The sequence below is a fragment of the Lepidothrix coronata genome, unplaced genomic scaffold (genome assembly GCF_001604755.1).
Source record: "Lepidothrix coronata isolate B3197 unplaced genomic scaffold, Lepidothrix_coronata-1.0 Scaffold166, whole genome shotgun sequence".
Lineage (NCBI taxonomy): Eukaryota > Metazoa > Chordata > Aves > Passeriformes > Pipridae > Lepidothrix > Lepidothrix coronata.
The window spans coordinates 1,086,657-1,100,021 of record NW_016690346.1 but is presented as its reverse complement, the minus strand read 5'-3'; the positions used below and the strand labels follow the sequence as shown (position 1 = coordinate 1,100,021).

Sequence of the window (13,365 nt, the reverse complement as noted above, 5' to 3'; positions counted from 1 at the left end):
CCGGCTGCCGCAAGAAAGGAACCCCAAAGAGGAGATACAAGGACTCCCTGAAACAACATCTCAGCCTTGGCCATATTGATCAACATAACTGGTCTACTCTGGCCTCCAATCAGGAGGCCTGGAGACACACCAACCATAACGCTGCTGATGCTTTTGAGAAAACACGCAGGATCACCCTTGAGGAGAAAACACAACGCAGAAAGAATCGTGCCTTGCAGAATATACCACCTAAGGAGTCTTTCTGCTGTGCCTTTTGCAACTGGACATGTCTATCTCGTATTGGCCTTTTTAGCCACCAATGCGCTTGTAAAAAATGTGGGTAGAGTCCTTCCCAAATCTTTGTTTGTGAAGCCCAGCCATGATATTGTAATTTTTTGACATTTCCAGTTAACAAAAATTTAATTGAATAAATGAGTTGACAAAGCTAATATAACAAGAAAACCATGAACCCATGGTTCTTTTAGTGCCAATTAAACAGTGCTTCCATCAGTAGAAACAAAACTCTTCCCTGACTTAAAACTGTCCCTTCCCTGTATGCAGATGGTCAGTTCCAGTACTTGGGGGATACTTGTTTATTTTCCCATTCTCCAGAATGCCCTTAAGAGACTGACTCCTATCTTCCAAAAGAGTCTGTGTCCAGAGGTGACAACACAAGAGGGACTCCCCAACTAAGTATGCAGTCAGTGCCAGTATACCTATTTGCAAGTCTCATTCTGCAGGAGAGCTAATTCTGTTGGGATCAACTCAAATCTGTCAACTCCTGAAAATAATCTTTCCAAAAGAGACATTCCTTCTGAAACAGAGAGGGATTTTTGTCTTTACAATGTATTTTAACACCTCCAAACCACTTTTTAAAAAGTACACAATTAAAAAGAAATGTGTTTTCCAGATTATGAGCCCACAAAAATACAGAGAATTTGCCTATGAAAATGTTAGTATGCTCATAGTCACATGTGGCCAATATAAAAAAAAAAAAAAAGGAATTATGGTAACTGCACACAGAAACAGTGAAGAAGCACCAAGCATAAAACCAGCCTAAACTACAACTCCAGAGACTTTCTGTACAGCATAAAACAAAACAATTGCATGCTTTCTTTTCTGACTCCATTACCTGTTTTGGTTTGTAAGTGCTTGAGGCAGGTTGTATCTCAGAAACACATCCTAGTTCACAGCAAACTTCAGCTGCAGTGTGCTTCAAATGATCTTTAAAAGTGCAAACTCAGCAGTGGACTTGGGGCATTGTTTACTGTAGCTTCTCAACAGATGAATAAGCACAGTGAAGCCACAGTAGTACTGGAGCACTCCAGTACATCTGGAACGTGCACTAACTATAGTCCAGCCTAGAAGTCTAACTACAGTCTAGAAATCCCACAGAAAACTAAGAGATTCATATGGCCAAGAATTTCACTGGTCAGATACACCAAGTGAACCAAATATGTAAGAAATCTAAGTAATAAATAATTAAATCTAAAATGAAAATATCAGAATCTCAGTTGCTCAGGTTAACCCTGACACTCTTTTGAGCTCAAGGTGCTGCAGAAACAGTTCTTCAGTTTTCAGTGCAAGTAAGTATCACATACTGGCTGAACCGTGAAACCTGTAACCTCTCACAGACATAAAAAATGCAATTAAACTATTTGATACCAGCTTCTCCCACTCTTTCTAGATGGTCCATGCTCATTAAATGTGACCAAAAGAGGTTACATGTAGTACTGCTCTCCCACTATCACACAATCACTTCTTTTCAAAACACAAGTTGTGTAGAAAATGTCAGCAGATCAAGGTGGATAGAGGTTTAGCATCCGTCCCACAACAGAACAAGCAACCAGGTCCATGTACGTATGTGATGGGACTCAGTAGCATCCTGGTGAGGCTGCTCCACACCCTGCATTATCACTGTGCAAGGCAGCACACCGCATCTCAGCTGCACAGGCTACATTTTGAAAGTCATCAGAGCATTCAATTGATTACAGTTGTACAGATTAACAGATGTGACTGTTAAAATATAAACACACTTATCTTCATGATGTCTAACTCATGGAAAAAAAAAAACGTATTAGAGAAATGAAGGGCTTCGTCACTTAATCCAATTTAAATAAACTTTGGCACTTTGTGGTTCCTTCTGGCACAATTCGGTCAGCTTTGGCTTTCATCAAACCGCTATGACTAAATTATACATTAGTAATATACAACTTAAAGCCATTCATGGCATCTAATATACTTCAGTATATTTAAACTCATCTGTAACATTTGAATGAAGTTTGTATTTATGCTACTGTCATTCATACATCTAATTTGTCATTGTAAATTAAAAAAAGGCTTTTTTTTCAGTCTATCCCAACACTACTATTGCAAGTTCTCTAACAACTGCATTACAGTAAATGACATTACTAATTCATCTATCCAGTATCACTTGTCCACATTCCTTTCTTTTCTGAACTAACCAGACCTCTTTATAGTGCTGTGAAACCAACATCATGTGAAGAACCACAAACAACTGTGGCATACACTAAAAGAAAACTTACTTTGTATAGACGAAAATCACTCAGATAAGCACAATGTACTGTGCCCATTTACAGCAACAAGTAAACTTTAACAGTCTTGACTTCTTTAGGGAAACAGATCTGAATCCTATCATGATAAACAGATGAAGATCAGAATTTGGAAACTGCTCTGAAACAACTGGGATGAGAGTTGGGAACAAATCATCTGGCTCCAGAAAAAGAGAGGAACAAGAAAATGGAAATAGCGTATCATTTCACATATCTAGGCATTGGAGCCAAGAGCTTCCTGTTGATGAGAACAGAAAGAAGAAGAAGAATGAGGCTGAGCACAAACCTGTGCTTTGACCAGCATAAGAATTAAGTGTAATCACTGGTAATTGGCAAAAATGTCTTCCAAATCTGGGCAGTTTTAAGGCTTCCTGAATGCCCATGTTGATGAGTACACTAAAACAAGTATCTTACAAATGTACAACTGGCTGATTATAGACTTACTAAAGAATCTTCAGTAGTTCAAGGGATCTCCATGAGAAGACCATCTATCTTCAGTTTTCTGAGTAGCTCCATCTGCACTAGAGGACAGAGAGGCTTTCCAGGTTTCTATGATGCAAATTATTCAATCAGTAGAAACAGCAAGGTCTCTGTTCCAGTTAAAGTCTAAACACTTACCTTGATGACGTCTACTTAATTCATTAAATAAATACATACTAGAGAAATAAAACACTCTGCTCACTCTGCAATAGAAAGATACAGCAAGCTTTTAGCAGGAAAAAATAAATAGCTCACAAGCAGAAGCAAAAGTATATATTTTTGTGATGCTATTCCTGCATTATAATGCACTACAGTTTCCAGCTTTAGAATTCTTCAGCTTTTTATTCCTTCATTGTGGAAACTAAACTTCCAGAAGGATTTTTCTCTGTGCACTCCATTTTAACAGAATCCTGATTCCAAAATGCATTTAGACATGAGCTCTTTTCACTGCATCTAAGAAATTGCCCTTGGGTTTTTGTTGGGTTTTTTTGTTTGTTGGGGGGGGTGTTTGTTTTTGGTTTTTTGTTTTTGTTTCAGGGGTTTTTTGCTTTTGTAAGTATGCATAGTATCAGCCAACAAGGATTTATGTGTCTATTCGATTCCCCTGTGACTTGTGCTGAGCTTCAGTTGCATGCTCCTAAGCCCCAGAAGCACTTTGTTCACAGGAGGTTCTGGGAACTGGCAACAAGGCAGTGAAGTTGCAGCACTCCCAGGACAACACAGTATTCAAGGCTCAACCAAAGGCAAAAACTAAAATTGGATGAGAAACACTGCCAGTCATTCCAATCTCCCTAGAAAATATCATCATAATACGATTTTAGTCCCCTGATAATTTTTATTCAAAGAGTCTGACACTAACACAGTTACTATAAAATAGAATAGTGAGAAACTAGAAGCAGTGGTATGTTAGAAAAGATGAATAAAAATCTTTTCCTTAATATCTGGTTTTCAGTGAAACCTTGGGCAAGAATTCCTCCCACACACAGAGGCAACTTTCATCTGTCTGTGAAGAGGGCTTCCACATCCCACTTTCTTAACACTCATCTAAATGCACCTTTCTACACTTTTCATCCCATGTTGCCACATAATCTCCATCACTATAAAACTATTTCAGTATCTTTCTGCTCAGCTCTTAATTATTGTTATTACTACTTGACTCTATCTGTATCTTCTTTGGTGTGTGTCAAAACCCTCCTTAGAGAAGTTCCATTTGGCTCATTGTCAAACATACATACTCTTTATATATATTTATACTTACTGTCAGCCAAAACCTCTGTACTGATTAAATTTTAAAAAAAAAAAAAGCCACCTTTCTATCAACCCCCTTTGGAGAGATCTGGGGGATAACCAACTGTGATTATTCAAGAGAGTCACTCTCAATATAAATAATTTGTTTATAATTATCTTCCTTTTTTATTTCATAAAATTTTCAATTTTACTTCTTTGTGACGTTAAATTTTTGTAAGGGATATTTGTCTGGCCAAAACTGTATTAAGTTGTTAATTAAATTGTTGTATTAAGTAGAAAACTTTCTTTTTTCCTTTTACTGTAATGCTGGCATTCACTAGGTAGAAGAGGTTCATTGGTGCTTTTGCTTGAACCTGTCATTATAAAGAGCCTTTATGCAAAAGAATGACTTTCAGCAACTTTATTGAGAACTGTAGGGCATTCAGCAACTTGTAAGAACAAGTCCCAAACCACCACAGCATTAAAAAATCCATCTGAGCTGAGATTACATGCAAGATATGGCTGTATTTGAAGAAAGACAAGATGATAAGGAAGTATAGTAAAAAGTCTAAAATAAAATCTTTTACTACCATTTCATTATTGGGGTCTTAAGCACTCTGTTTGTTCCTGAGATCAGAGAACAGTGATTAAATTCAGCTTACCACTGTCTTTTAGAGACCTACCAAAGGCATGGATCTATAGCAAGATTACAAAGATTTCACTGGTCACACATGAAAGAAAAAAAAAGCCCATGACATACTAAAAATTGACTTAGTGATGCTGGCATGGCTCTGTCAAGGAATTGCAAGTCTCACTAAGTGCAGCAGTGCATGATCTGAAACCTGCTGGCATATCCTTTAGGAAGCTATGCATTAACTGCTCTTGAGAGACGGGAAGAAAACTGTTTCATCTTGGACAAATACAAGCTGCTTCAAGATTCAAAATGAGACACTTTCCATTTGCTGCTGCCTGATTTCTATTTTCAAGGCAAAATGTACTAAATATAAAGCAGAAAGACCAACGAAAAAGATGAAATTTACACAAAATCATTGCAATTAAATTAAATCAAACTGAAAAACAGTGTTAAGTTGTAAAGTTTACAAAGATATGTCCAGTACGGTAGTGCGACATTCATTGAGCTATGCTGCTACCACAGAAGATGACCTGAGGGAAACTTGGGCAAAAGGATCACTTTGGTCTTCACACTACCATGCTCACCAACCTTCACCCTTCTAAAAGGTGGAAATTGGGACTAATATAGAGATGACATTTTTATACTGATGGTCCAGTAAGACCAGTAGCATTTAATATAAATATTTCATAATGACATTTGCCCTCATCTAACTTGCAATGAATTTCAAAATGTGACCCAGAGTTGAAAAATCCTGTATCATATTATTAGTTTCCTGAACCAAACAGTCACTTATTACTGATCCTTTGTATTATTTATCTGGAACCAAAAATGTGCAGTTCATTTCCCTGTACAGATAAAAATAACAGGCTCTTTGCCCAAAAATGACTGCTTAGCAATTAATTACAAGGCTGAATGAATAAAATATATTTTGCTTCAATATTAATGAGTTTGAAAGATCTGATAGACTACATTGTATCACAGAATTGTTACTTGTGAAATTATAAATGACAAGGCCATCACAGGTACTTCTCATTTACTTTAACACTGAAGTTTGACACTAAGAATACTGAATACTAGAATTGTTATTGCCATATCAAGACTATTTCCACAGTATTACAACTGCAACAAATTAAGAAACTAATTATTTCAAAACAATTCAAATTGGCATGTAATTTAAATATCCTCCTAATAAAGAACTGAAGGCCCTTATTCCTTTTGCTCTGACAAGATCATATAATCACAGGATAACCTAAGTTGCAAGGAATCTCTAGAGGTCATCTGGTAAAACCTTTATTCATAGCAGGGCCAAAATCAACATCAGATAAACTTCTTTTACATGAGGTTTTTAAGAGCTATGTTCAGCTGGATTTCTAATTTATTCAAGAATGGAGTTTCCAAAATTTCTCTCAAAAACATGATCAAATGATCTCACTGATTTTTTTCCTAGTATTCAATCAGAATTTCCTTCACACTGCATCCTAGGTCCTCTGTCTCTCCTCTTCACACCAGCACATCCAAAAAGCAAACATCTTAGCAATAACTGTACGGAATGCATTCTTTATTCCAGTCTTAATCAAGTGAAATACAAAACCTCCACTCACTTTTCTTGTACATTATCAGGGCCAACGATTGATGTGACTAGTTTGACTCCTTTGGTCATCTAACCAATTAAATTCATTTATTTATGGGAAAATTAATTTGGATATCATAGAGGAGCCAAAATGCAACCCTTTTATCAAAAAATTAAGGAATTTTGATTTTATCACTTACTTGTCAACTTACCAGATCGTCCCTAAAACTAAACAGGCCACTTTATACCTATAAGATTCAGGTAAGATACAGATTGAAAACTTTATACCTATAAGATTCAGGTAAGATACAGATTGAAAACATGATGTAATATCACCTAGTCTTACAAATTTTTATTTCAGATCCAAATGTCACAAAACTAGCAAGATTTAAACACCACCTAATATACTGCAAGCACAGTTGATCCCAGATGATCTCTAAATATAAACACAGAGTTTGTTCAAGTTCTGCAAGTTCCACCCAAATTCCATTTAGATCCACCAATACTATCCTTCTGAATTCCAATAATATTCAAAAACACAATATTGGTTTCTTAGTCCCAAGAATTGTGTCTTGAATGTAGCACATCTTGAAATTGAAGCAGATCATCAGAATATTTGAATGTTCTTAAAATAGATATTTCCAAAACTTACTGATCTTATAAATAGGGAGAACAGCTATATAATTCACAATTTTCAATGGATTAGCTGCCATTATTATAATTGAAATCTTAACTCTTTCACTTCATCACTGTAAAAACATTCATTAAATGTTTATGTGACAATTAACCATCAGTCACAGAGCAGACAGGATTTGCAGAAAAATAGCCTGCTGTGGTGGATGGAGCCTAAAACTAATCAAGAGCAGCAAGGGTCCTTCTAGAAATTCACCCAGTTGAGAAATTTCAGAGAGCTCTGAAAGTTCATGGTTCCTCAAGTTTTGAATTTCTAACTTTGGAACACTGAACTGAAAGAAGTCTTACATGCGGCTTTGGCAGGAGGGGATTTCACTACTGAACCTGAATTTCTGTTGCATGGAAAGGTTAAACCCTAAAATGTTGATGTTTTGGGAATGTGTTTTACTAGCAGGTAACTCCCGACAATTTTGTAAAAATAAAACAAAATCACAAAGTGGAAAAAACTTAATGTTAGTTGTTACTCTTTTGTATCTGATGGGAGAGATCATAAAAATTATATAGCGTAATACATTTTGTGGCTTGTGAATATTTAACTCAAGTAGTTCTACTGGATGAAGCACATTACTTCCAATCTTCAGGTTTGCAATGCAATTATACACCCATACAACAAGCATATCAGCCTCTTAGGCACAGCCATCAGCAATGGGTACAGGTTTTGGGGATGTTACTTGAGTTATCAGAGGAAAACACCTCTGAAAACACCTCAGCTGCTGTAACAGAAAGAGCAACATCCTGCACCCAGGATTTTCAGGGCTAAAATGGCAAGCCTCCTCCATCCTTGCTAGCACAAATAGGCACCCCTCATACTTCCTCCTTTTTTATCAGTGGACAGATGCTTCATCTCCAGATCAATGGGCTGGTGATTCTTTTACCAACATAAAAAAGATGCAGGAATTTACCGGTTCAAAGACTTTACTTTCTCAAATTTATCAAATTCCTTGAATCCTTGAGCTGTTAACTGAATAACTGGTACCTGTCTGTTCTAACATACAAGCATCAAGAGTCAAAATCATAAGAGTGTCTAGCCCTACAAAGTATTTTAAAATGAGATGAAAATCTATGCATGGCATATATCACTTCCGCACATAACTGCTGGAATTTCACGATGTACAATAACAAATGTTAAACGTTATCATTCAATCTAATGGATACAGTCTTCAAACCTAAGGATTTACATACATCACTATATTTAATGTTAATGGCAATCATAAACATAAATCTTTTGAATATTGAGAAGGATTAGACTGTTAAAATGACCAACTGCACTCCCTAAACAATCACTAGTACTTAGTGCACTACAATCACATTAGTACTAGTCAAACAATCACAGTGTGGTCTGCTGACACTTAAAATATTTGGAAAGCAACAGGTAAAATAGGCCTATTTTACACTAACTATAACTGGATAAACTATACGCTTCTAAATCAAGACCTACAAAATGAACACAGTACAGAGGAGTCCAAGGATAAACACATGAAATTGTCAAATTTCACACTTTCCACACACTTTCCATCAACCTTCCCTTCACTGCTTTGAAAATCTCATTCAATCTCTGTTATTTAGAGGTTTTTGTGGTTGTTTATCTGTATGCTTCTAGGTACCAAAACCTTCCACTTATTCTAAATGTTGAAACAAAATTATCCTGCAATGGTAGTTTCTCAGAAACACATTTTCAAAGCAGCACGAAGGTTTCACTGTGTGACACATATTAACATCAATTGGACTCACACAGCTAAATCTCACTGCAAATCATTGTCAATTTACCCCTTCCAGAATTTAATATTTTTGAATTTGTTTTATTTTACAAACATTTTCATCTTACAATGTTTTATGGTAGTGTTTCATACACTAGCACAGGCATAATCTCTTGTAGCTGCTTTAATTTTCTAGTACAGACAAGGCCAACATTTCAGACTTCTAGTGGCACCAGTAAGAACTATGGCTGTAATCCAAAGAATTCATATATCTTTATGATGTATTTTCCCAATGTATACATAAATCCTAATAGTCTTAACGACAGATTTATGCACAAACAGATACACATACACTTCTGACTTCTTTGCTTGACAATATTGGCAATGGTATATGACAATGCTTCAGAGTCAGGAAGAGCAAAACAGTGAAGGATCAAGGGCAGCGGGGGTGGTGGGCAAGATTCAGCCCTCCTTACACAAAATTCCCTTGACTTTCACAAGCAGAATCCACCTGAAGGGATTCGACAGAACCATGAGACTAACAGCTTTTCCTGAACTTGTACCATTTAGCCTTCCATCTCAATGATTTTTTGCAGAATCTTGTATTACACATAATGATATGGATTCACATCTTTGAATGAAGTTATCATTAAATGATAGAAGACTAACTGCAGACTGTCCTTGGGATTACTGAATTCAGCATTTAAATGTGCTTATTATAGAAAAGTAAAAGCTGTCAGTCAAAAATAAACAATTTCATGGATCAAAACATAACTGAAAACTGGTATTATTGCCATTTTTATGTCAAAATCCTTTGACAAACAGCACTGAAAATTACAAACAAATCCCCTTGCGGTTAATACACTTAATGGGTTAACATTAGAGAAAAGGTATTTTATTGACTGTCATACAATAACTGTTGTTCTCTTCACTTTTGCCTAGGCCACCTGTTCATATGTTGCTAGGATGAATAGAGCAAAAGTTAGAGAAGACAAAAGTTTCAAAGAGTTAAAAAACTGTGCTTTGAGAACACTAAACAATGTACTTTTCTTTAGAATAAGAACCACATCTTATTTATGAACATGTCTTCAGGGAATTGGCTTTTATATTTCACATCTTATACGAAAGAGAATCTACATAGTACATGCATGCTGTAAAAGGTGTTGCCAATCGTGTTTAATAACATATCTCTTTCTCAGGTGATATCTAAAGGCTAATCCCAAGGTTAAGCCTGAACTGTTCCCAGGCCCTTTTCTGATATGACCAGAACATGACTAAAGTGAACAACTTCCTTTTCTAAAATACGTGCCCATCTGTCTGCTTTTTTAAAGTTTTTTCTCAAGACATATAAATCATCAGTACTTCTGAAATTCTACAAATTAGCACTATAACTGCTTTGCATTTTGTAAGACTTAATCTAAATGTTATCCACAAGCACTAATATTTCTTTCAAACTGTCATAAATAGATGCAAGGTAAAATAAAACTCACTTAATGACAGTGATGTCCAGGGATGCAGTTTTGCTGCATGTGCTTTATACTCGTGACCCCTAAGATGTTAGAAAAAGCTCTAAAACTGCCTGTGGCAACAACATGTACATACATAAACTGAACACTGTAACCACTGAGATCATGGAAAGTACCTGAGCTTTAAGTTCATGTGTTGTGGTTTAGGAATAGTTTTTCCTAATTTAGTACTCCCACTGAGACTCTCCAAACCACTCAGCCACTCGCTTGATCCCCCTCTCCCTGCAGGTAGCTGGAGAGGAGAATTTGAGGCACAAAAGGCAAAGATCATGGTTTGGGATAAGAACACTTTACTGGAAACAGCAATGAGATAAGAAAACAAACTAACAGCAACAATATTAATAACAAAACTGTACAAAAGAGAGAGTGATTCACGTGCAAAATGCTCATTGAGCCCAACCCCACGTGACCACAGCCAGGTTCCCTCCGGCTTGGAACTTGGGCCATAGTATCACGACCAGAAGGAACTCCTTCTCCCCAGAAGAGAGTCTCTTTCCCTCACTCCTGGCAACGGACATGAGGTGCTATAGGCAATGACATGAGTTGGTACAGAATAACCTCCAGATTCTAGCCATGCCCCCTACCGGCTCCTGCAAAAAATTTACCCTGTCCTGGTCAGAACCAGAACATCATCTCTACTAGATTACTTGGATTCTTGGATATAAAGAAAGACTTCTATTTTTAAACGAAAATAAATTAAAATTACAAAGTTTTGCAAAACACACATTTATCAACACCTGAAAAACACAGATTTGACCGTGGAACATTACTATAAAACAGGTAAGTTCAGTAGAAAGAGCTATGCGTTGAAGTAATTTTTGAAAGTTGTTATATCATCTGATAGGCCTTTTATAAAACACGAATCTTTTTCTGAAAGACTTTTTATGCATTTCTCTGCAGATTATGGTGTCTATTCGCACTTTACTTCAATTTTTATAGCCTACCAGTAGTTCTACAGAACAGTAAATACAGTTATTATAACCCCTATAACACGCAGAGAGTTATATTTGAAGAAATAGGGTTTGTTTCCCCTCCTGCATGCACTGAAGTAAATCAGGAGCAACTCTTCTGCAGTCATTAGGACAAAACTTATGCAAAACAAGAAATAAAAAATACCAGAAATGTATAAAGAACACTTTCCTCACACTAAAAGTACAAATCGCATGCCTCCTCTGCTTTTTGGCAGCTTGTGCCATTGAGGTACTTATACCATCACGCTAAAACACATCTGAATAAGATCCAGGCTCGCACTGCAAACAATGGAGACACATCAGTTTGCACAGGCTAAGAACCTGGCACAAAGCCTTGAAAATGAACGAGGATCTTCAAATAAATGCAATATGTACAATTATTTCTCATGTAAACAGAAGCTATTTCAATGTGGTCTGACAGACAACTAGAAAGATCAGGAAAAGGATGATGAAAACAAAGCAAACAAACAAAAAATCCCCACTAACTGCATCACACTTTTATTCTTTACAGACACAGACGCACAAGGAACAACACTAATTTTAAGAGAGATCATGTGGCAAAATGATGACTCTGAGTCACTAGAAAAGAGAAAAATCTTTTAAAACACTCTTGGGACTGGTAACTACTCCTAAAGGAAGAGCATTATTTCATCATCCAGCTAAGGAGCCAGAGGAATGATTACTGTTGTTTGGCGGCGATTTGTCTCAACAACTCTCTTCTCTAAAATAAATATGTCAACTTCACTAAACAAAGAGAAGAAGCTGCACCTTTCTGTTGTTTCGATTGCACACTGAGGAATATTTAATCAGAAGAAAGGGATCCCAAGAAAAGTCACAGGAGAGGGCTGGCAGATACCGTTTTTACAAAGGTTAAGAAAAACAGAAAAAGAAAGAGGCGGCGATGCCAGTCCCCGCACCTCGCCAACGCGCCGGCAGCGCCCGGCAGTGTTCAGCCCCGTTGCTGCCCCGCGGGCACCGGCTGCCGCCCATGCGGGGGCACCGTCCGCCTCGCTATTCCCCTCGGCCTCTGCTTTGAGCAGACGGGGGAAGCCCCTGCTCGGCACCAGCGGGGAGCGACACCGCCTCGAAGCGACACCAGGGCGGGGAAGCCGCTTTCCCTCCGGCAGGGAGCCCTGACAGCCACCCGGGCTGGGGCGCCGCGGCACCGGCCGGGCTCGCCGCTCCCTCCCCTGCCCGGGCCGCGGGGCCGCTCTCGCCCCACACCGCCTCGCACCGCAAAACTTACGGGCCGGGGCTCGGGGCGCGGAGCGGGCGCGCCGTCGGGGCGGCGGGCACGGACAGCTCCGCGGGCAGGGCAGCGCCGCTCCGCGCCCCCGGCGGCCGCGCCCGGGGCGGGGGACAGAGCGCCCGTCCCCTCCCGCCCCCCGCGAAGCCAGGGTGCGCCCCGGCACTCACCAGCTGCAGCGAGCAGAGGAAGATCAGCGTGCAGCGCCCCGTGCAGCAGCCCATGGTGGCAGCCGGAGAGCCGCCGCCGCTGCTCCTCTTCTTCCCTCCCGCGCTGACGCGGCCCCGGAGGCGAGGCGGGGGGCTCACCGCATCCGGACGGAGCGGCCGGGCGTGCGTGTGTCCCCCGCCTCCCGCTGCCTCCCTCCTTTGTGGAGGGGCTTCTCAGCGGCGGGAAGTAGCGCGCCGAGGTCGGCACGGCCCCGGGGATGGGAGCTGGCGGCAGCAGAGGGCTCTGCCCGGGTCTGGCTCTAGGGAAGGGGCAGGGGCTGGGGGTGGGCGTGTGCGGACCCGGGCGGGGGTGGGCAGAGGGAACGCGAGCGGGGAGGCGGGGGGCGTGCGGGGGAAGGCGGGGGGCGGGCGGGCGAGCGAGCGAGCGCGGACTGTGCGAGGTGTGAACGGGAGAGGAGCGGGGGCGGCGGCGGGCTCTCCTCAGGCGCCGTGGCGGGGGTCCCCGGGCGGGTAGTTTGCAGGGATTTCGGAGGCTCCGAGGGCAGGCGGTGTAGGGATTTCGGAGGCTCCTAGGGCAGGCGGTGTAGGGATTTCGGAGG

General features: G+C 39.9%; 1 protein-coding gene across 3 annotated transcripts in view; it reads right to left on the bottom strand.

The window, feature by feature from the left end:
- Positions 1-13,044, bottom strand: part of NKAIN3 (Na+/K+ transporting ATPase interacting 3) — a 358,213-nt gene extending 345,169 nt beyond the window's left edge. For all 3 annotated transcript variants that reach the window (XM_017829652.1, XM_017829654.1, XM_017829653.1), the window contains exon 1: positions 12,767-13,044. In XM_017829652.1, coding sequence (XP_017685141.1) covers positions 12,767-12,820 — 54 coding nt within the window. In that variant the 5' untranslated portion in view covers positions 12,821-13,044. The remainder of the gene's footprint in view (positions 1-12,766) is intronic.
- Between the last annotated feature and the right edge of the window lie 321 nt (positions 13,045-13,365).